The 27600-nt window shown below is 28.2% G+C and overlaps 1 protein-coding gene across 3 annotated transcripts; it reads right to left on the bottom strand.

Moving 5' to 3' along the window:
• Window positions 1-500: 500 nt before the first annotated feature.
• Window positions 501-27554, bottom strand: LOC100651887 (extracellular matrix protein 2). Of its 3 annotated transcripts, none has more exons than XM_048409643.1 (9): window positions 27400-27554; window positions 7679-8052; window positions 7060-7376; window positions 6286-6869; window positions 5595-5937; window positions 4225-4590; window positions 3817-3990; window positions 2964-3180; window positions 501-1829 (listed from the first exon to the last, which is right to left on the bottom strand). In XM_048409643.1, exons 2-9 carry the CDS (start codon window positions 8042-8044, stop codon window positions 1419-1421), a joined length of 2778 nt encoding a protein of 925 aa, XP_048265600.1. In that variant the 5' UTR covers window positions 8045-8052; window positions 27400-27554; the 3' UTR covers window positions 501-1418. The 3 variants fall into 3 exon arrangements, with proteins under 3 accessions (XP_048265600.1, XP_048265602.1, XP_048265601.1); XM_048409645.1 differs by having other exon boundaries at window positions 7793-8052; XM_048409644.1 differs by lacking the exon at window positions 27400-27554 and adding an exon at window positions 24573-24704.
• Window positions 27555-27600: the final 46 nt, after the last annotated feature.

Raw genomic sequence — 27600 nt, 5'->3', positions numbered from 1 at the left:
TTATTATGTCGTAACTATAGTTAGATAACAAGCTGATTAAAATATATGCATGTTATCGGCTTATTTATATTAGCTAGCGTCACTGATAATAGATGCAAAACATGTTAACTGCATATTGAGATTGTTTTCACGAATACGAATCATACATCGTATGGTATGTACCATTAAATTAAACCATTAAATTTTATGTGTACATGATATATTTCAAATCTAAAATATTTTGAAAGTTCTCTATTATTTTATAGTTTGAAATTTTATTTCTTTCAAATATATTGTATTTACTATTTAATCGAATTTTCTTTAAATATTTAAAGTCAAATGTGTAACAATACACATACACATATACATAGTATAAGTATAATGTGTAAAAGTATAATGATTAAAATATTTTTTTTACAAATTAAGTATAATGATTAAAATATTGTTTTTACAAATTAAGATGATTATTATCTTTATTCAGACATAATGAAATATTATAAAGGAAGAAATTTATTGTCATCTTTTATTATAATCAAAATTTTATTAAAACGTTATACATTATTTACAACATGTAGCATAATATATAGCACATCATAATGTACTATTTATACTACGAGGAATTAGTTCACTTGGTACTATATGTAGTACTTGGTACAAATACTTAACTTTCTATGGCTTAAACAAATGTTACAAGTGATGTTGTTACCATCACCGTAATTATGAATCATGTATCTTATAGTTTGTATATATTACTGTGATTGAACAGAATTATCTAAATTTAAAATGTAAAATTACATTCGTTGTGTTTTAAAATCCTGCTTTAACTTTTGCCGATTTTTGTTTTTTCTGATTTCAGTTATTTTTACAATAACTCATTTATTTATCTATAAATGACAATTATCAATATCAACCAATAAAAGTATGGTAATTATGCATTACTAATTAAATGTTTGTCCAATTGAGTTATTATTATAACATTCTAATTTATAATAAAAATTGTTTATTTGAATTAAAAGAATATTAGTTGTTTATGCAAGTAAGAGTTTCATATACAATGTATAAATTTCCTTTCAAAATATTATTAAGTATTATAAAATTCTTGGAAAATGCAACGACATTAGGCACTCTGAAAAACGTGCTTTTTAGTATTCGTCCTAATCTAGTTATTTTAGTTAATCATATTAAAAAATATTTGCTCGTATTTTTATCATTATTTACGAATATTTTATAATATTAAGTGTAGAAGTCTATATGTTCCCTTTATGTCTACTATTAAAAGTATAATATTTTTGCACATGGCACGTTTTTCTGAGTATAATTAAATTGCGCATCGATATTTAAGAATATTTTCTATCTTTTTAAATATTTTTTATCATCTTTAAATTCAAATATATTGGTTGCTAAATAATTAATTATTTAACTGTAATTCATGACGAATTCTAAACACTTTCTGGCACGATTTTGTCATAATGGAATGTGCTGCTGGAGTAAAAGCTACCCCGTTTCGGAACATGCGGTGTAGCAATTTCTTCTTGAAGCGGCTTATATACTAAACCGCAGTTCTTGTTATCAATTAAACCTTGTCGAAGGATCATTGGTGGCCTGATGACAGGTCCCTGACCTCGCCGTTTGGTCAAATAAATTGCAATACGTGCCGTTAGTAGAAGAATCAAGAAAATTATGATAATCACAATAAATACAGGCCAAAGTGCATTAGTGTACCAAGGATGATATTCCATATTTTCAGAGGCAACAAAGTCTTCGTATTCTTGATCTTGAGTTGTCCAGGCTTTCTCAGATTCTTCATTTGACTTTATTCCGTGATCAAAGTTATGTAGTTTAGGAAAATCCTAATACAAAAGAACAATTTATTATTCGTGATTGAAGTAATTTTTTTATATAAAAGTATCCTTATGATTGTTAAAAAGTAGAAGATATGTACAGTATATAGATACAATTTTGTAATGTTAATTGTATTCGATTGTAACTCTTGAAAGCAATATAATTTTCTTATAATTTTTATATTCATTATTGTATCAATTAATTTTGATTGATAATAATTAGAACCAGAAATTTGTATAATTCTTGTATATATAAAAGTGTATATAACTTCAAATTTTGGTATGATTATTAAAAATATTTTTGATAAGAAAGAAAAGAAAAAAGTGTATAAGAATCACTATACAAAATATTTCTTAACATATAATTTCTGTTAACAAAATATAATAATGATCAAAAATGCTATAGTAGACTTAGAAGCATAGTATCTGATAAATAATTTTTATATATATAAGTGTAATAATTACAATTACATTTTAGTTTATACAGTATTGACAAAACTAAAAAGATAATATTAAACTTGTCTATACAGGGTAGCTTATAAGTTACTTTCACATTTAAAAGCTATATAACTTCTTTCTTATTGTATACTTCTAAATTTCTGTTTCAAATTCTTGAAATTTGTTTTTGGAAGTATATAGTTGAAAATTTCAGAATGAAGCAACAAGTAAAAATCCGTGGAATAAGACCCGATTATTCTTTGCGACATAACGTCACATGAAACTGTAATATTGCAATCTTTACAGGATGCAACTCACGATGATGAACTCTTGGCTCTTTAGTACCCCAAATGTGCTTGCTGTGTTTTGCTTATTAACATATCCATTGAAGTAAAAGTGGACTTCGTATACCATTAGAATAGCGTTAGAATAATGTGGTATTCGTTTCCAGAATAAAAATCTATTATTTTTTCTCGTTGCTCTGTTGTGAACTTTTCATTATTATTTCATTATTATTATAATATTTAATTGCAAATTTAAAAAAAAAACAAATATTAAATATTTTAAACAAACATTTACAACTATAAAATAGAAAATTTATACAAATTTTAAATGGCAAAGTGATTTGTGGGCCATTTTGTATAAATTTCTTTATTATATTCTATCATTAATCAAAATGGTGAAAATTATAAAATTTATGCATACTTCATCACTTTCAACACTGCTTCCCAGTAGAGGGTCTGAATCTTCTGACGTGTCAAATCCACCAAGGAAAATTTTCAACTTCGTTTCTTTATGAGGAACCGGTCTCGGTCGTGGTCCAGAACTAATGCCGTCACAAACTATTTTTGCCAAATCCGTCCATTGACTGATACCTTCCAAGTCTTGATAGTTGTCACTATCACCATAATTGCTTATATAACTGTAAATTATACAAATGCACATTATTCTATTTAATTTATACGCTTTCCATATTTTACATTTAAAGTTTCCTCTATTGATATGGTTCTATTGAAATGGTTTAAGAAAAGCAATATTGTTGAATTTGCTTAAAATTTTATAAGTTCGTATTATGTGAACCATCAGCACAAATAAAGTTTTATTTAAAAGAAAAAAGATTCTCTGTTTTACTATTCCAAAAAAAGACCAGCCATTAAAAATCCTACAAAACTATTACCTTTTTCATGATGCAATAGCTTAAAATAATTCTTTTATTTGATTTTAGTTTTATTAATATCTATTCAGTCTTTTTTAATATATGTGAAGATAATATTGCATAATGTTTATGGTTAGTATTAAATTATACGAAAGTGATGCTGATAATGATTTTACTATTTAATTTTTACTATTTTATTTTTAAACTAAGTTCCAATAATTAAATTTACTTTCTTGAATTATTATATAAAAATTTATCCTTATATGCCTCGATAATATTGCGATTATAATTTATTTGAAAGTCTATATTAAAATATAGAAATATTTCTTCCAAACTGAAAAGTAGATATTATCATACATTTTTAAATATTAGTTAACTATATGTTATAAAATGAATAAATACCTTGACAATTCAAGTGGCGTCACACCATGATCCGTGAGCCATTGTACAGCATCTTTAAACTCAACATCACAATCAAGAGAATTATATGATAAGTCCAAACCAACAATATTTGGCATTGCTCTTAGTTCTTCTACAGTAATCCGACGAAGAAGATTTTGCCGAACTGACAGGGATCTAAAAGAGCAATATATATATTACAATTATTTTGATTTAATGTCAATATTATTTCATATTATATTAAAATTGTTATCTTTATATTTTTAGTTTATATGAGAAATATAACTAGGAAAAATGATTAATTTAAAATAAATAAATAATATATAAAATAGTCAGTAAGAATAAAAGGATTAAATGTTTTGCAAATGCAGGTATAAAAACAAATTTTTGTTGCGATAAAAATATGTGTACCGTAAACTATTCAGTGGAAGTCTAGCTTCAGACCAAACTCTCTCCAAAGCGCATCTGCTTACATCGAGTTTATTAAGACTGGGAGTCATGAGGAATGGTGTCACTTGTAATGCTGTCAAAGGATTACCCGCAAGATTGATTTTAGTTAAACTAGTGGCACCACGGAACATATTACTTTCCAAAGTACTAATTATATTGTCAGAAAGATCAAGAATTCGCAAAGACGAGAGGCGACTCAGAAGTCCGTCAGGAAGGCCAGTCAAACGATTTCTAGATAAATTTAATCGTGCTATGGCTGGCATGGCGTTGAAAGTTCCTTCTTCGAGGAAATACAAACCACAATTTGAGCATTCAAATCGATATACACTGTAAAAATGAATTCAATTATAAATGCGATTTTATATATGTAAAAAGTTAATTATATACAATTAACATAACAAGTATATCAGATATATTATATATTAATTAATCATTATCTAAATAATTAATTTTATTTATATATATGATATGAATGAACTGGATGTACATATGTTTATGCTGTAAATAATAAAATTCTTGATAGAATTAAAAATAAAGTATAGAATTTAACTAAAAAAGCATATAAAACAATAATTAAAGAATTCTACGAAAATAAAAGTATTTAATTAACACAGAAATAAAAGATTGTGAGACGATAAAATAATATATTTTAGAGATATTGTGTTTATGTTAATTTAATTTTAAATTAATTAAATTAGTCTTGTTTAGAGCATTTATTAAATACATTTAAATTATGACTTAACTTCTATAAAAATCTATATATGACGTACTGAGGAAATTACGCTTACAAAATTAGATAATAAATTTTCTATTTAAATATATTTATTGTACCGCGTACGTTACATTAGTTCCGAAAATTCTATTATCATATTGCTATATGTATATTAACATTATATATAGTCATATCTATGTAGGTAAGTTTCTGTAAGATAAAGATTTATAGAAAGCGAGCCACCCCTTGCTGCGATAATTTTTTAATGTGATTTTAAGATCATCACCTTTTAGTTATTGATGTACTATTGCATCAAAATACAAAAAACGATTTTTTGATATGTTTTTAATAAATGGTGATCCCTAGTGAAGATCTTTACAATACTGCTCAGGATGATGATCTTGGCAACATATTAAAAAATTATCAAAATCGGAGGTGGCTTCCTTTCTATGAATATTTACCAATAACAAAGTTATTCTAGTGAATAAGTTAATTTTCAAATATAATTTATCCCTGTTTCTTAATTATACATATACATATGTATATCTATTTATTAGAAAAGTTACGATGATAATAAATATTATATATGTATAGTGAATATTTAAAAAAGTAGTCTTACCTGAATGTATTAGAGTCAGGTCCAGATGTTTTGAATATTGGCAAGGTCTCCAATTCGGGGTTATCGTTCATTAATAAAACTTGTAACATCGAATTAGCTCTTAAATGGTGTTCTGTTAGAGAAGTTAGTTTATTATCACTAATATCAAGATTAGTAAGTTGATTAAGATTAGTAAAAGCATGTTGATGAATTCTCTTGAGGCCATTCGATCTAATTGTCAATGTATCCAGTAGGGTTGCATCAGAAAAGTCATCTTTTGCTATTATCTTGATTTTATTATTAGATACATCTAATAATTTCACTCTCGGTGCTTGTATAGTACTCAAATTGGTCAAATTATTTCCTAAAAGTTAAATACACATTTATAAATACAAACAATTTGATCAAAAAAGATAAATTGTTATTTAACTACTAATATAAACTAATTTATTAGTCATTAGATATTAATATTAATTTCTAATAACTATCGTTGATGATTATAAATATTAATCACGAAGTTCAAGTTTGTAATGCTGAAAGAAAAAGAGAACTCGTGCTCTTTTGTCTTTCCCTAATTAATATATGTTTTCTCTAATAAATTTTTTCTTTCATTGTTACTGAACAGAATGCTAGTAAATAATTTTCTCATAAGAACATTTATGTTGCATCAATTAAATAGTAAAACGTGTACGATTAACTATATTAATCTTACCAGCAATACGAAGTGTTTGAACCCTACTGTTAGAAAAGAGATCAACAGGAAGTTCGTTCAACATATTGTTCGAAAGATCCACTTCCAGAAGTGATTCCAACGTGCTAAAAGATTCGCTGTCAATTTCCTTTAATTTGTTACCTTTTAAATTAACGTAAGTCAGACCATTCATTTTTGAAAACGCTGTACGTTTTAGTTTTGTCAAACCATTAAAGGAAAAATCAAACTCTGTAACTGATGGAGCGTCAAACAGGCCATGTTTTGCCAATTTCAAATCTTGCGTATGCTTTAATGGATTTCCAGAAATAGCAAGTAATGATAGTTGTTTGTTGCTTTGGAAAGTGTTCGGATGAATGTCTTGAATATCGTTACGTGTTAAATTTATAGAAAATAAGTAGGGTATTCCATCAAACGCAGTTTGATTTAATTCGATTATTCTCGTGTCAGAAATCACAATAGATTCCAATTGTTGGAAACCTCGTGACTGAAATGCATGAGGGCCAAGACTAATTAGACCAGCATTTTCTATACGCAAATGTACAATATTTCTGTCAAAAGATTGATGTTCCACGAGTTTGGTGCATCTAAATACAGAACAAATGGAAAATTTTTTTAGTTATATATGTCTAAATTCGGAGTAATATCTGAATTCTTTGTTTTATAGAAATTATCAAATTATGTAATATTTATTAAATTAATATTGTGTTTATCTGTCGCTAGTATAAAAGAAATAATTAATTTATATCATGTTATCGTCAAAAACTAGAAACGTACGTTGCAGTCGATACAGCTGCATACTCCCCACTACATTTACAATAATCGGGACATTGTGTCATCACTTGTTCATCATCTTCGGGCTCTTGGTCGTTTTCGTTATCGTCTTCATCAGTATCGTCATATTCGTCTTCGTTTTCATATTCTTCGTCCTCGTTCATATCATCTTCGTAGGGTGCGTCTTCATCTTTATCTAATTTTGGTTTAGTACTGCTTCCAGTTATGCTATTATCGCCGATCGTCCTTAATGAATTTGAGGAGGATGTTAAATTTACGCGTTTTTCACCATTAACTTCCACTTTAGCTCCATCTTGAGTCTGCAATTATTTTCATCACAATGTTATTATAAAATTATGATCAGATGGCATTAGCTACGATTATTCCAATATCTTTACGTTAAAAAGAGACGAAAATAGGAAGGAAGAAAGGATATTTATTAATCATTATCAGAGATTTGGATTAATAAATGTTTCAATATGCCAAAATTATTATTACGCACAAGCATCTCAATATTATAAAGTAACAAATATATGTATATTGTGTATCTCCGTTAGTTTTCTTGTCTTATCATTTCAGTCACTGTCAGATTGTCAGTTTTATGTAAAAACTTACAAATCACCTTAGAATTAGAAGCTTCTTCGTCTAAAGTATGAATTTCTTGCAAAAGTAAATCCTTAGGACCAAGGAAAGGTTTTAAAAGTTGTAGATCATCTTTTTTTAATTTTGAAGTTACCCTCTTATCACCCGAAATGGACGTTTTGTCTTTTGCTTCTCCATTTATTGTTGCGGCAGTGGAATAAGACACTTTCCCGGACGTATCGTTTGTCTTAAGTAAAGATTTTTTCGATGATTCTGCAGAATCTTCTATAAGGTTTAACGATTCGTCTGTAGATGATATTGCGTCGTTAGGATCAGATAGAGCATTACTTCGAGGAACCACTCCAGATACGAGTACCGTAAGCAGCAAAATGGTCAGAGTCTTCATTTTATAATCTATAAATAAAAACGTTTTTATATAAAAATATATAAAAAATATATTTTGAATTATGAACATCGTTGTATACATATATAGCCAGTATACCATACACAGCATCTTGAAAACTTTACTTTCTCAAAGACTTGACATGTTTTTTGATATAATTTGGAAAAGTAAGATAAGTCGTTTTGTTTTTAATCTTCGGCTTATCGACAAAATTCAGCATAAGTCGACCATAGATTACAAATTAATTAATTAATAAATAATAATTTGTACGATGACGACTATTATCACAACTTAGATAAGAAATTCTCTGTGTACAGATGTTGCTTGTTTTATATAAAAAAAATGAATAGTTTGTATAGAAAATGATTTAAATAAAGTCATTTAGATTAAGTAATATCATTTGTCTGATATTTTCTTTTTACATGGTGTTTCTCAAAACTTTAAATTATATAGTAATTAGTATTAGATCCTATACTTATGCATAGTATTTTTCGCGTTCAGTAGTGTTCGCCGAGTTATTCCTACCTTACAACTACTTTCACTGCTTTCATTCGGTACTCAATATGTACTCAAAACAAGAATACATCAAAACACCTACCTCCTTCGATAAAATTTACAATCCAGAAGGAGGGACGCGATATCTTCGACTTGCGATTGGCGATATCTGAGCGTTGAATCATCAAGAGAAAAAAATAAAATTTGTTTATAATTATATCGCTTACAAGTATTTTGACCAAATTGACAAAGTGTCTCAATGAAATTAATACCATAAATGTGATTACGTTGTAGTGAATCTGAATTACATGATTAATTTTTTTGATATCATTGTGCGTCACAATGTGTATTTCACAATGTCTTCTCGTTGAGATGTGAAACATCTTGTCAATAGATCTGGATACCGACACATTTCGTTGATGAATGCGAAGACGTTAATAATGTTAAATAGAGGATATCTATGTTATATTTTTAGAAGCGAAGAAGTTCCTAAAGTTCCTCTTATTTGTCTTCTACACGGAACGACAGTTAGGCTTTACAGTTGAAAAATATACACTACAAATATATCGTCTATATTACAAATTCTATAGTATGCATGAATACTGCGTCATGACATAGGGATCTATCGTTTGTAGATAGATTAAAAAAAAAATAACATAAAACAAATATTCTCATTTCTATTTTATATATTACAGAATAATTGTATGACTACAAATAATGATAGTATTAGAAATTTATATATAGATATAAAATGTAAATTTAACAATAGACGTATATTACAATAATATAGGTAATAGTAATGATAATAGAAATATAGCTTCTTTCTTTATTTCATTCATACTAAATGCTTCCTAGCATGTACCTAATGTTTTATAGGTAAGTTCGAGTAACTACAACCGGTTTTGAAGGAAGTACTTATCTATACCAAAAAAGAAAATGCATTCGGGTAACTGAACCAAGAAAAGTTTCTACTCTCTTGACCTTGTACTTCGATCTTGAATCAGTACACTAGTGTTCAAAGCATCCGGATACTTTGATACATTTATTATAACAGTACACTCGACATCAAACTTCAATTGATTCGTCAACACAATGATTGAAGAACTATCATGTCGTTATAGATGGATAATTATTTCGTAGATGGATCAGCATGTAAAGAAGTTGAAGATTAGAAGTTAAGATTCATTGTTTTCAATTCTCCCATCACATTTCTGATAAATACTAGTAACATTTATTGTTGCCTGAGAGAAATTCTTAAATGTCATAAATGAATTGTTCGTCCACGAGGAGGTACAAAAATGGCCATTTTTGAACATCCTTCTTTCAAAGTTGAGGTACGACACTTTATCTCGATTCTACTTATTCTTGTTTATGTCTTGTACGTAGCTAAGGTGTAACGAGTATTCATCGTGACACAAAACTCAAATGTTCCTCCAGTCAACGCTATGAATATTCATTAAAAATATCGGACTTTGATCGCATTGAGTCAATATCATTACTAGTATCTCCGTCACTTGCCAGTACCGACGCCTGAATTTTAAAATATTTCAATTTGCATCGGTATCCAAACCCAACCCTTCAATATCACTTGCACGCGGTCAATAATACAAATTATCAATACGTATTGGAGCTCTCCTGCTTTAGCTAGTGTTAAAAAAGAAAATAATACTGTTTACAGCATTGGGAATACGTCTCATGTAAATTAAATAGTGTTAATTAGTGATTATAAAATACGGAAGAATACTCAAGGTATTATAACGGAAACATCGTGAAGGGGAACTTGAAGAACTAATTTTTGATGCTGCAGTCTTTAAATACACTTTATATATGAAACATTCTGTTTTTTCACTCATTTCATTGTTTACGAAATGCAATTAATTATTAATGACGTATAATTCCGATGGTAAATAATAATGGTCTAATGGTGAAAGAATTTAGTTTTCTGCATAAATATATTTATACGCCTGTATAATTGTGCACGTTAATAATTGGGTAGAATTTGATGAAATTGTAGAAATTAATGATGAATTAATAATTAAAAAATTTATTCATTACTTTTTAGTAGAATAAAATTAATTACTTTAATTTGTCGCGATATCACTTTAAAATGTGAGATAAGAGTTAACGAGATCCATAGAAATAATGTTTTGTAGATGTAGATGCATTATACCGCGACATTACTGATATAGCCATTGTTATCGTGAAGCGCGTCTCATTGTCAGTGCTGTATGATTATCGTGTTCAATGTTCAACTACCACAATCATTTTTTAACCTATAATTCAATTCGTAATGAGACAAATCATTTTATTCGAAGAGAAGCACGATCACAGTTGAAGTGTTTCTTTCAGTGATAATAATTTCAATGAGCCTAAACTATAAAATTGTATAAATAGCGTACGATATAATTAAATTTTCAGTCACATTTTTGATATAAAGTTCGAAATATTGTTCTTAATCTTCAAACGTACAATGCTATCAATTGGGGAGAAACACATTTTTTAATAAAACAGCCACGTAACATAATTCATGATGCGTTTGAATATATTCAATAGTATTCATATTACCAAGGTAAAACGTACTGACGTAAGCGAATTATTATCTATGTATGATGTAATTCGAATACATTGTTATTCGTAAATAGCTCTCTTTGTATGTTGACTTCTATAACGCCCAACTATTTTACTATATAATAATTATTGTAATTTCAGAATGATCAGTTCGCCAAGAAAAATATAGCAATTTGTTAAGTAGAGCTAACAGTAGCAATAACTGTATTTTCTAAATTGTTCCTTTTCTTTCTTTTGTAGCCTAAATTAAAAATGCTTATATAGTTTATTATATTTGGACAAGTCACATGTACATAAGCGTCATCATTATTAGAATTAAATAATTCTTTAACAATATAAGGTCGTAGGCGGAAGGATACGTTATATATACGCGCTTTGTAAGCTACATTCCAAGCAAACTTCTAATCAAGGAAAATTTATCTTTTGTACATCGACAGGCATGTTAGAAATGTAGGTATGTCTAAATAACAGACGGCAAGAGTCATCGGAGATGGAATGTAATCTAAGGAAGGTGGGCTTCAAAACGATCAGGTATATACGTGTGAATGTTGCCTTAAAAGGTGGATGGTGGGTTTAGGTCGTAGGGTGCACGAGTGCCAGTTGGGTTCTTTGTTCGACTCTAAAAAAATCTCAGCGGTTAAAACCAGGTAGAGTTACCTGTCTTCGAACATAACGCAGGTGGTCCCTTTTGCTTTTCCATTTCAATTTGGGCGCAACAAACACGCATAAAAGGCGTAGCCACAGCTACTTTATTCCAAAGGGGGTCTGTAAATCTTTGAATTGACATTTTTGGCCCACCTATGCAGTCGATGATGAATCTAAATGGACCGACATGAGACTAGATAAACGAATCCGGATATATTTTGTACAAACAAATGCTCAAATACTATTTCGTGTAATAATCTTTTGTTATTTTTACTCCAAGGAAATTTCTAGCTATGGAGTAAAGCGTAAGAATTGCGCGAGTGTATTATTATACGAACACAAATGAACTATTGACGCGATAAATATTTTAGAAATCTAATTATCGTATAGATATTTTAAATTAACGCCGAAAACAAAATTTCCGTGACTATAAAGAATAGTGTTATGAATGACAACAATATTATAGTACTACGAATACTTCTATCTTTCTCTATAAAATTGTAAGATTTAGTTGAAATAAAAAAATGGCGATGAAAAAAAATTAAACGACTTCTTGGAACTTTTTTCGCGATAACGATGTATAAAAACAACATTACGTAATGTAAATTGGTTAAAAGTATGCAATTTTTGCTACACGTGAACTATAAAGGAAATATCACGCTAATGCATCGTTGTTTCGTAGTTATAATAAAAAGTTACATATTCTATTACGTCGCGAAATATACGATTTTTTTTTGTTACAAAAAAAGACGGTTTGTCATTCCTTGATTTGTAATCTCTATCTTATTATTGTATCTATGATTACTAGATAATTATCAACGCAAGATCATGTACAAAAATATATCGGAAGAAAAATGACTATTCTAAACGAAATAGAACGATACGCTTAACTTATTATTTCTTGTTTCTAGTTACTGCGAAATCTTTATTGTGTAGTTAAAATAAAAAAATTAAAGCAAGCAGATCATTTAAATTAAAACAAAAAGAAATTACTCTTCCAACAGATAAATATTATTAAAACATCGCGTCTGCCGAATAAAACGTTTCGTCTTGTAGAAAATATTCTGTGGACGTGCGTTGGATAATTATTATATGGTAGCGTCCTTCGAGGAGGTGTTCTATCGAAGCATTCTCCTAGTCAGATTTATATCTCGATTCGATTAAATCCCTGTGCTACTAATTCGTCGTATGACCGTAAAGCGACTTCTTGCGAAATAAACCGGCTCAAATGACACTCTCTACAGAGGAACATTATTATATAGCGTTATTATAACATAACAGCCGCAATTTGGTGTCGATAACAGTAAAAGTACCTAACCATTTCATGACTGAGTATGTATTTACTTCGTTGAATTACCTTTCAAGAAAATATCAATATATTGCTTAATTAATCGTCACGTACAATCAACGTCGTACTTAATCATACTTATCGTTTCTTGGATCTTTTGATTGCTATTGTTCGCGATGAACAAAAAACATCAAATATCTAATTAAAGACAAATGAAATGATTCACGATGAAAGCTTAAAAGGAGAATTTATATGCTACTTGTTCTTTAATAGGTAAGAGATATTTCTCTTATATGTGACAAGATATATCATAAGTGAATTCTTAGCACGGAATTGATGGAAACAAAGATTTTTTTGCACTCTACTTCTTTTTTTTTCGCGATATCTTCTTGAAAATATCAGATTCTAGGAGTTGCTGACTAGTAGGCGCGCCTGATTTCCTCTTTTGGTTTAGTTAATCGTGCTGCTCTCGTTTCATCGTATAAATGTTTCTGCGTGATAATAGTCACTTACGTAATGTGTTACTGTTGTATGTGAAATTAAGAGCATGCAGCTTGTATGTATATATTATGTACTCGGCTCTTTTCATTCTATTGCTTTGCATGAATGTCCGAACGAATCAGAAGCATTTCGATTAGATTAAAAAGTGTCTTTAAATATAGTTAACATGTTATCAATAAGTTTCAAGGAAATAATTATTTCTCTTTTGTATTTCATTGTTAATCATTGAACCGTATAGAGAAAGTCACAATGCTACTCACAGAGTCCCAAAATTGTAAATTTTTATAAGAATTAAATTTTTAAAAGTAGTGCGGCAAAATTGTTTATCGTAAGCGTTAATTTCCTTTTTCATTTTAACAGCATAACGTTCGTTAAACTTCATTTCATCTGCTGGCTAGTACGCTGTTACCATTTTATCACACAATATACATAGGTTTTTATCATCGGTGTATCTTATCAGTGCGTTTATCTTATACCTACTGATAATATATTTGTTTTGTCTGAGACTACGCCATTGCTTTTTTACGCCTTTATAGCTTATATTTGAAGCTGTGATACTGTTGCACCTGTAAATATGTACCCAATGCAATTTTTGCAAACTTTTCAGGATTTCTTAAGCTTGCAGCTGTGCCACTTAGTAACAAACTTTTGTTTAACATTATGTTTAACAAAGTGAAATTATTTGCAATATTGTTACGCAGATTCTTTATCGAATTATCTTTAGAGGGAGAAAGAAAACGAGTGAGCTAGCGTTTATCTCTAGTTTATTTCTAGAAAGGCCGAAAAACAGACAATAGAAAAAGCTAGCTTTCATACATATTTTAATATAATAATCTCAATAATACGAAAGCTTGGGTTAATTTTAAAATAAATCTACAATAGAAGATGAAAATTATCAACATTTATCGAAATGTTTTTCATCTATGTTTTTCATTTATGAAGCAAATATTTATTTTTGTCAGAAATGAAGCAATCGAGAAGAAATGGAAAACAGTTAAAAATACCATGTTATATCATAGCACAAAAGATTAAAAAAATGTTTTTAGAGACCTATAGTGTTGACTGATACTTTCTATTATTTTTCTGTTAGCATCAAACAAGATGTTGATCTTTTATAACATTCTAGTATAATCCAAAAGAATGATTATACTGCATATCTACCGACAATGTAGGATTCTTTCTTTTTCTTTTTTTTTTTTCTTTTTTTTTTTAAGCAGGAACGCATTACAATCTGTTCTCACAGAGAATTACAATGCTGGATGAATAAAAAAATTTTAAACATCGTTTTTTTTTTACTTTTGTGTGTTATATACTGGGTATGTCAATCAGAACTCCCATTTAAGATAACCCGTTGTCTATTGATTGTATCGAAAAACGTCATAAATACATTATGTTGTATTTAAAGGGCTCATCGAATGGGTGGTCGAATGTTATCATCTAACAAGTACAACCGATTCGTTTGTTACCTAGTCTTCTATATATTAAATTTGGCAAATGAAAGTTAAAATAATTGCTATAGTTTTCTAGCATAAATAGGTTAATACTTTTTTGTAAAGAATGTTCAGCTGTATCGATTAATGTTATAAAAAATGTATGATGTGATTTAAAAAACTCAAGGTCACCTTGATATCTCAGAAAATATGATATTAGAAAATAAAATTGCATCCATCCGATGAGCCTCTCGAAATGCAACATAATTCATTTAAGACGTTTTTCGATAAAACCAATAGGTAACGAGTTATTTTACGTTATTTTACTTCTTATTGAGGCTGTATTTAGAACTCACCCTGTACAATCTGCAATGAAAAACTCAACACATTGTAAATCGTTTAATTTAAAATTAACATCCAATCATGTATTCTATCTTTAGAATTTTAGATATTCGCTGTACAATATCGAAAATAACTTTTATAAACGAAACAGAAATTTAGTTAAACATTTACATTCCACAGATTAAGTGACAATTAACGGATAAACCAAAAAATTTAAAAATAAGGATTTAAGTCGCAACTACCTCAATGTTATAATATAACTCACATACAAGTCTTGTCATGGAAAGATAATACTTTACAATGATTTCCTGGAAGCTTTGCTGCTTAGGAAGGAGTTTCTGCAGTTCTCCTTCGAATTGATAAATAAGGAAATTATGCTCCAAAGATCGTTTCAGCATAAGGAAAACGCGACAATACGACTTTACTATGCATTAATTTATTATGTCTTAAACACTCCCATTGCTAGAATAAGTTTTTTATAATTATAATTAGCGATCTCCGCTTATGACAGAAATTTCTTGTCAATTTTGATAAAGAATTGACCAATTAACGATTTTCTGTGTCTAATTGCACGCATAAATTCCATGTGACCAGATTTTTAACATCTAAGTTAATTCTTCCAAGATTACGCAATCAATTTTTGTATTTCATTTGTTTAGTTTTATATAATGTCCAGCAAATCGTAAATTATGTCCTAAAGTTCTTTTCCATTATGCGCATGTATTTATATGATTTAATTATTGTCAATTACAATAAATTTTTACAATGCAACACATGCACGAACAAGCAATAGATTTCCAAAAGATTATAATGAAATAGAAGCAGCCTATAATCGTTTATTCATTATTGAATTATCCTATAAATAATTAGCACGCGATTAATTATATCATCTACTTTTAGCTTCCTAAACAGAGAGAAGAAATTTACATAAAAAGATGATGCTCCATTACGTAAAACATCGTAGACGTAAAAGATAATGTAATCACTTTAAATGATATCAAAAATTTGTGAAATTCATGAAATCAGTCTTTTGTTAAATAAGCTATCAAAAACTTTTTTCTTGCTGTATAAAATTATAACGATATAATTATGACTCCCATCCAAGTATTTTTATCACAAATATATCTAAATGCGTGCTATTATGTAATATATCATGCAGAAACACTTATAGTAATAAATGTATATGAACAAAATTTAATTTGCAAAGATCATGCACATATGTGTCATTAAAAATACATTTTTATACAAAACAGAATACATAATTTAAATAGTTTTTTGTAAGAAATGTAATTACAGCGCGGATTTTTATCATATTATAATAATATATAATATAATATTATATTATTATATATTATTTATTATATATTATATTATTATATATTATATAGTAATATAAATATTAAAAAATAATATATAATATATATGGAATTATTCACCGATGATTAATGAAGTATGAACTTCGAAGTATATATAAAGTACTCCACTTTCCATGATTCAAGAGTATCGTGTTTATAACTGGAAGAAAAAGCAAAGAGGGGAAAAAAAAGAAGATAATCGAGGCATCTGGCGAACCGGCTCTTCCACTCGGAATTTATTCATTCAGGGACCGGGAACGATCGTTTCTGATCTTGACTGAAAGTATCAGCAGGAGAATGAAATTATGGAGCATACAATAGTCGGATTTTAACCGAACTCGATCCTTCGTACAAGTATGTCAGTTGTGTTTAGGAATCGTGTTTCGTGTATTTTCTACCAAGTACAGTTATAGTAGGTATTTTTTTTTTTTTTAGAACAAAATAAATGCAGTGTTAAGTGATTTAAGTGTAAAATTCTATTATGTATCGCATTCTAATGTTACTTTCATTGATACGCATTATTATGCTATTCGTTTAAATAATCGAAATGTGAAATATTACCACTATATACGCGTATATAGTGGTAATAGGTATCTGCGTACAAAATAAATATATTTAGTGTTTCGTAACGATATGTTACGAAGAATATAGCAATAATCTGGACATTAGTCATTTTAAGTAAACCTTCCAAACAGTTACAAATCGAATTAATCATTTAATTAGTCACTTTCCTTGAATAATTACTTAGTATTATTTGCCGATATCAGCATTTCTATTGTCTTTAAATTATAGACATGTTTTAAAGTAGTAATGTAATAAAATGTAAATATTTAACTATAGAGACATGTACAAATTAATTATGCTAAGTTTATGAGATAAAAATTGAAATGTTGTGCTTCTCTGATTTTTTCGTTTAGGAGACCAACTTTTGCTCAACAATATTTATGAGAATGTATATTTTAAAATAGCGTGCTTTGTGTCAGCGAGAAAAAAAGATTTAGACGATATAAGGGCTAAATAAAAATTGTTCGACATCAAAGATAACCAACAAGTGCATCTATAGAAATTGTGCATTCTTTGCAAAACATGATTGTCCCTATGTATATTGTACATACATTACACATACAATATATTGAACATGTTGATATAAAATTGCATCATTCTATAGTATAAAAGAAAAATACAATAAAGGAAAATGTATCAAACTTAATTATCCAAGTTAATTTATTAGTTCTATAGTTCATGGAATTTTCCTTGTTTATGAAACTAGAAATTCGAATTAATTGTAGGTTCACATTGTGGTAACAAATTAAGCAGTAGTAATTGTCATAAACAGATTATTGTGTGTCAATGTAATGATATACTGATGAAATACAATCATAAATAAATAAATAAATAATTTAAAAATGTAACTTCCAAGTTATACACGTTGTAAAGTATTAAAGAAATAATTTTCGTCTGTGAAGAAATCACTGTCATTAAAGATATTGTGTCAACCGACAGTTAAATTCCAGTAATTTTACGCAATATAATAATAATATTATATAGGTACCTCCATATTAAATTAAATACCTTTATATAATATTAAAATTAACGGAGATATGTTAATGTTCAGAATAAATAAAATTTATGTTATAAACATGCAATAGTAAACAAAAATGTAATAATAATTACGCCATTTATATCTTTGAAGTATATAGTTATGAGGACACTAAATTAATTTATTACGAAATCACCTAAGTATGTTTTGGCAATAATAACTTCTAACACTATGCTGCTGTATCTCTCAAAGCCTATTTTTATTAAGAATCTACATAGTTAAATGTTATGCATTTTATTTACGATTAGTCACGATCAGTTGATCATTATTATAAAAGGAACATCGTTTAGATTTACTGTAATACACGTGTATTAAATGCTAACAAAATTTATGACAGAAGGAAGAATATAAAATATCTAACAACATCCAATCACTCCTAGGGAATAAAACAGTGCGAAAATACCGTGAAGTTTTTAAAAGAAATATATATACATATATATTTTTAAAACTATTCCAATTAAAACCCTTTTAAATCAAATGACATACATAAAAATCATAGTCACTAAATAAACAAATGTACGGTTTATAATAGAAATATTAGAAATTTATTTTCTGTTGTCACATTCGTTTAACTTTTTTTTATCAGTTTAAATTTAGACGACGTTGTAAAAGCTGCCAAAGCCATAAATTAGTTAGCTAAATATTAAAACAGTTTGTTTATGAAATCCAGGTGATATGATAATTATGATAATTTTCCACTAAGAAATGAAGGTCGGGAAAAAAATTCCATCGACAATAGTGTTATGAAAAAGATTATTGCCAATAGTCCAAAAACAAACAGGAAGTGAGATTGTATCTTAACTGAAAGTAAATCATTCGACAATTACTTAATGGAGATAGCCACCTCATTATTTCAAAGAAAGAAACAGAATCCATTTTTAAAACATATCGTCTCGTATCATTCGTGACAAACAGAAAAGTTCGAAACAATGGGTTGAAAATGATAAATATACATATATGAAACCAATGTCGAAATAATCGCTTTATTCAAAACAAATTGTGCGGTGATCATCAATAGAACTTCATGATTATAATTTCCTATTATTTGTAACCACCTACTATAAATGTAGACATACAATAATATTAAAAAGTACGAACAATATATGAGACATATATGTAATATATAGTCAACAAAGAAACTATTTGCATTAGTACACAAGTGAAAAAATAACTATACGATAATTGTAAGATTTACTATAAAATTTTGCTGCATTTTCCTTATTCTCCCATGTTTTCAAATATCTAAGTATATTTGTAACCATTAAAATTTAATTCCATGTTTCGGAATGAAAAAAGGCTATTAAGAAAGATGCCTACAAAAATTAGAAATTTTTAAATTGATCAGTTTTCTAAATCTAGAGTAATCAAGTTATTGGAAAAATGTATAGGATCGCGTGGAAATCATTTTGGAAAAACGAAATATCAGAAACTTGATATCAATTGTTTCGACAATTATATTCGCAAACGGTATAACGTAAACAGAATACTCGTTAAAAAGTATTGGAACATACCTGTTACTATTTTATTGCAAATTGTAATTTATTCGATGAATTGTTTATTTTTAACAATTTCCTGTCAATTGATATAAATAAATAGAAATAAATTGGAACTATTGATTATTTAAACAGGTGAGAAAATAAATTTATCATAACTAAGGTGTGCTAAAGTTACAAATATGTTTTTGAAACAGATTTTATTAATTGTGTAGGATATAAACGTCCCTAAAAATAACCAGATGAATAATCTTCCACAAACTGTTTTATTTGAAGTACACAAAGTATTTGCAACATGGTTTGTACAAAAGTCATGTATATTCAAGTTATTAGATAAAATAATATCTTTTGTCGAAAAATAAATAGAAATATGTATTTATTGTTAAATCATTCTTCTCTCATTTATGTTAAATAATATCGACAAATAGAAAAGTATAAAAATTTCAATTTAAATAAAGCAAATGGTTTTCACGATTTGAATCGACTAAAAAATTATTATTCGCGTCACCAACGTTGGTTTAGATAGAACAATCAATCGGCGATCCAAAAGAATTTTCGTATAATACTGCTGACGACAGATCGGTAGGCGGATAGGTTGACCGCCTGTAAATGACTTCTACAATTTTTTTGTGCTTATCCAGAATGCTGACAACGCATATTTCTAAAAGTAAGCTCTCAATTCGTCCGATCAATTTATGTATGAATAACGTTACTTCTTGAAAGTATGTTTTCAAACTTTTTAAATAAAATCATACAAAATATTAAAATAATTGAATTCGTCCCATTATCTTTTTATAAAAGCAGATACCACGTCTTTAAAACATATAAGTATAAAGTATCTTCCAAATTAACAATTCTTCGACATAAACAGTTTAATACTTTCTTTTTATAGGAAATGATAAATTGGATTAAAAAAATGAAAAAATCCAAGTTGGTTTTTATATCTTTTCTACGTGGTCACCTCAAAAGAATTATTAATTACACATAATTACATGCTTCTCCAAAGGAAACATTAACCACATTCCATGTAGCAACTGTTTAATTCGCAAATCAAACATTTTTCATTACATTTAACGGTTACGTGGGTATTGGGCATTTATAAGTTAAAATGAGGCAGCTTGTATATTTTACTATGGATGAACCAAAACTTACCAATTGATTCAAATTATGCTCATTCCAAGTAGAAAACATTATATGAATATAGGCCGTGAAGGCTCAGTAATAATTTAAGCAAATTTAGTTAACGAACGTTGATTATAAAGCGCGTTGGTAACTTATAACACAGAAAATTATTTCTCTGCTGTCTGTACCAGATTCAAGTTACGTTTGGTTTATTGAGTAAAATATTATTTTAGAAAAATAAAGAAAAATATTACATTTTTTAATAATTTCCTATTATAATAGATTTTATTAATCTTTTATACGTAAACCATTTGGACATTAAAATATTTGCAACAAATCATCAAGTCTGCATTATTATACATCTGGAAATTCATCTAAAAGTAATTGGTATTATATCAACAAATGGCGACTTTCATTAAGAGCATCTTCTTAACCATTGACTTGCATGGACATATTATGTAACATTTACTGTTCTGATTCATACCCCAAATCAATTGATAAATTGATGTTTACCCGTGGTGAAACATTCTGCTATCTATGATAAAGTAGATTTCTAATATATTTATATAATAGAATAATAAATCAGTATTTATATTTATCTATAGCAGTGCAAAGTTATGAAATGAAATATGTTCTAGGAAGATAACTTTGACATCATTCGATTTCTTTTATCGTCGAGAATCATTATCATAATAATAAAAATCATACTATTAGTGTAATCCATATGATGGAATTTAACTAAAAGATCGAATTATGTGTGAGGGGATTTTAATATTTCGTAGAATACCGGAAGAATAATTCATATGAGTAGAGTATAAAATACTGCAGATTTGCAAAGAGTTAAAAATTCCATTCGAAAACTAATATTTTGTTGACCGGCAGCGAATGTACAGTGACTTGCGAAAGTATTTCAATACTTAACATAGAATATATTATGTGTGCTATATAAAAATTTTGTAAAATTTCATTAACATTATGATAACACGTAATTATAATGATTATATTAATAAAATTAGGAGCCAGTGCGAAAAGATATATATGTAGAGTATTGTGGAAATGACAGGTCATTTATTGCAAACGGACGATCTCAGTATGTAGTATAACTAATGGCTTTATTCAGATGTATTAATTAGTGCTAAAAATAGCCTCATCAGAAATATTCCAGCTTATTAACCAAATCAGTCATTGACTGCTCAAATAAAATCGACGTTCTTCATAAAATCTATAGTAAATGTTCAAATATTTTTATATACAATTTTATATACTATTATATATACAATTCCTGTTTACATAAATGTATCAATTTATGCAGCTATTGCAATATAATGTATATTGTATGTACTACATGTATTGTATAAGTTATTGTTATAATAAATGTTGTTCATTATGTTGGATTGTGTCTGTATATGTCTGTATATTTAGGATATTATCTATTATTTTGAAGATTTTAATACCGTTAAATTTTTCTAAGTGACGTATCGATACGAAAGAATTTTTGAGTTGTATGTAGGTACTGTTTCGAACTGTTTGACTGACATTGAGATATACATATGGTGAGCGAAGTCGGAAGGCACTCCCTGAGTGGAGGTCAATCTGCGTATACATTGAGCGAATGTACAACTTCTGTTAATTTTACGTAATAAAAATATGACAAATTATTTACGAGGTTATGTACAAAGAACTATTGCTCCTTAGAATTTATGAAATTATCAGTTTGACTTTCTCTGTATATAAAAATTTTCGACCATTTAAAACAAAACAAAGTATTGTTGACATGTTTCTTTATTTATAGCTTCGTCTTCAGACATTTGATAAATATCTTTGCAGGTTTGTGCTATAGCGTTACTTTTCTTAAACTTAAACTCATATTAGATACAATGTTATATATGAACTTTAATCTCGGATATCCTCCACTTTGATTGTTGGCATAAAATAAGCAAAAAGTTATATTCCTGTATATTATTATTAAAGTAGGACATTTGTAGTTATTATACAGAATTAGTTTCGATTTTTAAGTCCATGATTACCTAATAAAAAGATAGTTATAGATGTTAGTTGTAAATAATGCAGGCAAACACAGAATGTTTATATCCACCTAATACATAATACATAATAAAAGTACAATAAATTCTTTTTGTTTAACGTCTCGTTTCCAAGAAAATGCAGTTCGTAATATGTGTCGTTAAAACTTCATTTTAAACTTGACTTTCTCAAACATGCAATGAAAAAATTTTTTTCTCCTTATTTAGACTTATTTTTTTACTCTGCAAATAATACTAACATTATGCTAATGAAAAGGCAAAAAATATACGTAATTGTTGTACAATCTACGATACACGAAATAAGTACATGTATATTAAGTATAAGTATATGTATATTATCATATATATTGTAAAATATATCAAATTTCATGTAACTAAATTTGGAAATTAATAAAAGCAAATTTACTTCAATTACGCTGATTTTAGCCTTTACATCTTCACACATATAAATATGACATAGGTAATTAATTTTTAACAGGAATGAAACATAACGTAAAAATATAGGGAGTCCCTGAATAAAGAAGAATTATATTAGATATATCATCAATTCGACTGATAAAACAATTTGCCTCTCCTCATTAATTTGGGCAGTTCTTAATTCTACTATGAAAATAGTTAGCGCTTAGCTTTTAGATAAGAACAAATCGGATACCAAGCTACGTTAACAGAATAGCATCTTTAATCGTTGCAAGTAATGATGGAATGGCGCTTCTACCTTGACCGTCATTCCGCACAATCCACCAGCTTTCACAATCACTAACGTCGATCAGGCATAAACCAAGTTTCAGTGTTTCCCTTGGTTAAAAATAGATTATTCAAATGGACACTGACCTTGCTATTGTACAATCAAACAATTCGACGCTAGGATGCGAGATATTATTATAGCAAGCATTCTTCCGCCGATAGGTACCATTATTTGGACATGCTGACAACAGATTTTATGAAAGTAAATAAGATGTTACTTTCGCCCAGTAAACAAAATTTCCCATATTATATTTTTTGGTCATGTTTGAAATATAATTAAAATATCTAGCACACGGTCCAATAGAGAAGTTATGTTCAGTCATAACCTACTTTCCGTTTAAAAATATTTGATATAAATGCGACGTAAATTATTACAATAAAATTTGATGGAAACTCTCATTTAATAATAAATAAAATTTTCCGCCTATACCAATTAATATGAATATTTATGTACTAATATAGATTGTAAACATATATGGAAACAAATAATAACTAAATGTATAGTATTTAGATATTTAAACTTTCGCATTAAAAACATACTACAATGACAAGACAATGACATGTGACAATTACGTGCCATAAATTTAAAATACATTTCATTACGATTGACCTATTGTGTCATTTTATGTTCTACAAAGTTGATGTTTCTCTTAGACAGGATATATTTAGACTCGAGAATGAAAATAGAAATAAAATTAAAAATAGTCTTAGTAACCGTAACATAACAATAAAAATTAGATTCACAAATTGAATTGTATAACACTGTATTGTACTGTATAACACGTTATTTCAATTGACATTTATTAACTTGTCCCATATTTACTTTTGTTAAAGAAGTCAATTAAAATTAATAAAATAAGCTTTTGAATACTTGAATGTTCACGCTTTTAAACGATTAAGACTCACCACAATCTTCGTAAATTTTTGCTACCCAAATCAAAATTTTATCACAAACATTGTAGAGAAGAACGCGCGGTGAATCTGTTTTCTTGGTTGTAGCAACGTGCAATAACTGTCAGCCAGCTCTTGAATCGTAATCTAACATACACAGAGTACGCATAGCGTGTGCGTACTACTGCGTGCTACGCGACAACAGAACGTATTCATTACTTGCATAAAAATATTGTTGGCATATATTAATATTAATGTCCTTTACTATAACTACGCATGTTTTTTGAATCAACCGTAGTATTTAAATGATACAAAAACTCTTCATTCTTTGTGACCTTCCATTATATTTATATGAATACACGATTCTATTGCATTTGTAATTCATGTATAACATGGTAGTTGCGAGGTATAAATCTTAGTTAATAAGTTTATAACTTTTGATTTCTCATCGCTAATAGTATTGAAAATAATTTATGTTGTGTAAGTTGTAAAACGTAACAAATAAAAGCTTAAAATTTAAATCATATTGTATAATACAAAATATTAAATAATATTTAATTAGTTAATAAATTTTTAGAGTTGATAAATGTCAATTAAAAATATTGTATAATATAAAAATAACTAAAAGTAGGCGTCAACATAAATAATGAATTCAAGCTCAATTAAAGCTTCTATTAAAGTATCCGTGTATTCCATCCTTTATTGAAAATCATATTTATCATTTTACATCAAACAATAAATAACACAAAATTTTTATTCCTAATTTCAAGGTAATTGAATTTAACTGAACTGTAGTAACCAATCATTAATATTGCGTAGTTATTTTGAACGTATTTTGAACGGAGAATTATTTGATAACTATCTATATTAAAATTCTATTTCACTGTTATCTCCATTTGAAATATTTATAATATATAAACAGAATATATTTCATGATTATTGCACTAAATACATAGACAGGCATATATGTATATGTATATACACATTATAATATATATACCTACATGTTATACATACATATGTATGTGTCATCAAACTTTTAGTATATATATATTATATATCTATATATAAAGAAATATATATATATATATATATATATATATATATATATATATTTCTTTTTCTGTAAGTAAATATGTACACAGATCTAAAAAATGAAGGAGATTTCATTTGCGACATAACAGAAACTTCTAGAATGACTCAAATTCTTGCTACAAACATGTTACCTTGTCTTTTGTTTCTTATCGGTTTCATTGTTTCAAAGCTGGATGGCGCCAACGAGGGCACAAAAATATAAGTTAATGTGTAACTGCTGATACATACGCAAAGGTATCTATATCTGTATTTAGTCACATTAGAGTTTAATTCTCCCACGAGTTCGAAATCTACGCTCAATTATTCCAATGCCGTTACTGTTATTTTAGATTGAACAAGGTAGCATGTAAACTGAAGCATAACCAGGTTGTCCTTTTTATCAATTTTACTTATGTATGCGTTTGCATTTACACCATGACTGATTAGTTAACATTAATCAGTTGAAAAATTAGTCGTGAAAATGAAAATATTAACGTAAAAAGCGCCATATACTTAAGATAAAATTTTATAATCTTATAATTACTTAGAAATGAATGTATTGTTTTCAATAAAAAGATTTTTCTGAAACATGGATTATAACAAATGATAATTAAACAAAAATATGTATAGTAAGCGCTATTTAGATTCACGACTAAGTAAATAATAAGATGAATAAATAAACGCGTTCATCGACACTAAATCGTTGCCTAAAATTATTGTTAATGTTGGCTAATGTTGGCTAATGTTGGCTGATAAATGTTATTTTGTCATGCAAACTGCTGCGCAATACGAATAACTACATATATGAAATTTTATTATTCTTGTTTTGCCTTTGATAATCACAATATAAAATTTAGTTTAGATAATTCTAGAAGGTGCATACGTTCACAATAATTCTAAAATTTTACTCAACCGTAAAAAATGAAAGCAAAGTATTAAACTTACGAAATAAAACGAATATCAAAGCTCATTCTTACATTTTAAAATTATATATAAAAATTATATTTAATATACAGTAAATTTTAAATATGTAGAAATTACAAATCTTTTGCATTTTAAAAATATTTTTTAATATCGCGTCAGCATTTGTGAACAAGACCTACGATGATATTTGAAACATTGTTTTAATGATAAAAATTATTATAACTATAATCTGATATTTTAATTTAATAAACATTAATTGGAAAATATAAATAGCAATTCAAAATATACCAATCCAATGAATTTGAATTAAGATTTTGGTGTACCAATTCCTAAGACTGTATTATATATATACATATGTGTATCGTAACAAATATTGCAACTGTACTTTGATCATAAATGGGAAATCGAACCCATTCAAATTAAACTTGTCAGGGATATAGTAAAAAATAATAGGATATTAAATGAAATTTTCAACAGCCGTGAAAAAAAGGTACAGGGAGAACATGGTAGCATGGTTCGTGCAAGTTTGTTCTTCAAACATGGCAGCAATAAATATACGAGGAATGACATGACCTTAATCGAAAAATACAGCTAAGATGATTGTATGCAGAGAAAGAATGCATATTGAAGAAGCAAGCTGTAGCTAATGGAAATACACCCACGAGTATTCACATTCTGAAGGATGGCAAGGAACGATTCAACGGAATGTCCTTAGTTGGCGTGCTACTGGAGAAATTCCTCTTGCAGTCGAATAGCGGGGATTCGATACCGATTCAACGAGGAACGGATGTTGAATATACTTTGCAGTCGGAAAAACATTAACAGATATAAAGAGATCACTCACCTGTTCGTTTCTGCTATTGGTACTCCACAGACATGGGTAAACTACACACGCGTAAGATCGTATGCAATAATGCAACTACAATGGAACGAGCACCGAAACCTGACGTTCCTCTTCCGTGCTTACGACGGTTTTGATTTGTGGACTACGTAGCCTATTGCACTCAGGCCAGGCGGCTAAGAGTGGGGATTAGTAAGGCCCCAG

This window comes from Bombus terrestris, chromosome 10 (genome assembly GCF_910591885.1).
Source record: "Bombus terrestris chromosome 10, iyBomTerr1.2, whole genome shotgun sequence".
Taxonomy (NCBI): Eukaryota; Metazoa; Arthropoda; class Insecta; order Hymenoptera; family Apidae; genus Bombus; species Bombus terrestris.
Note: the sequence above shows the minus strand (reverse complement) of the source record. Positions and strands in the feature narration are given on the sequence as shown.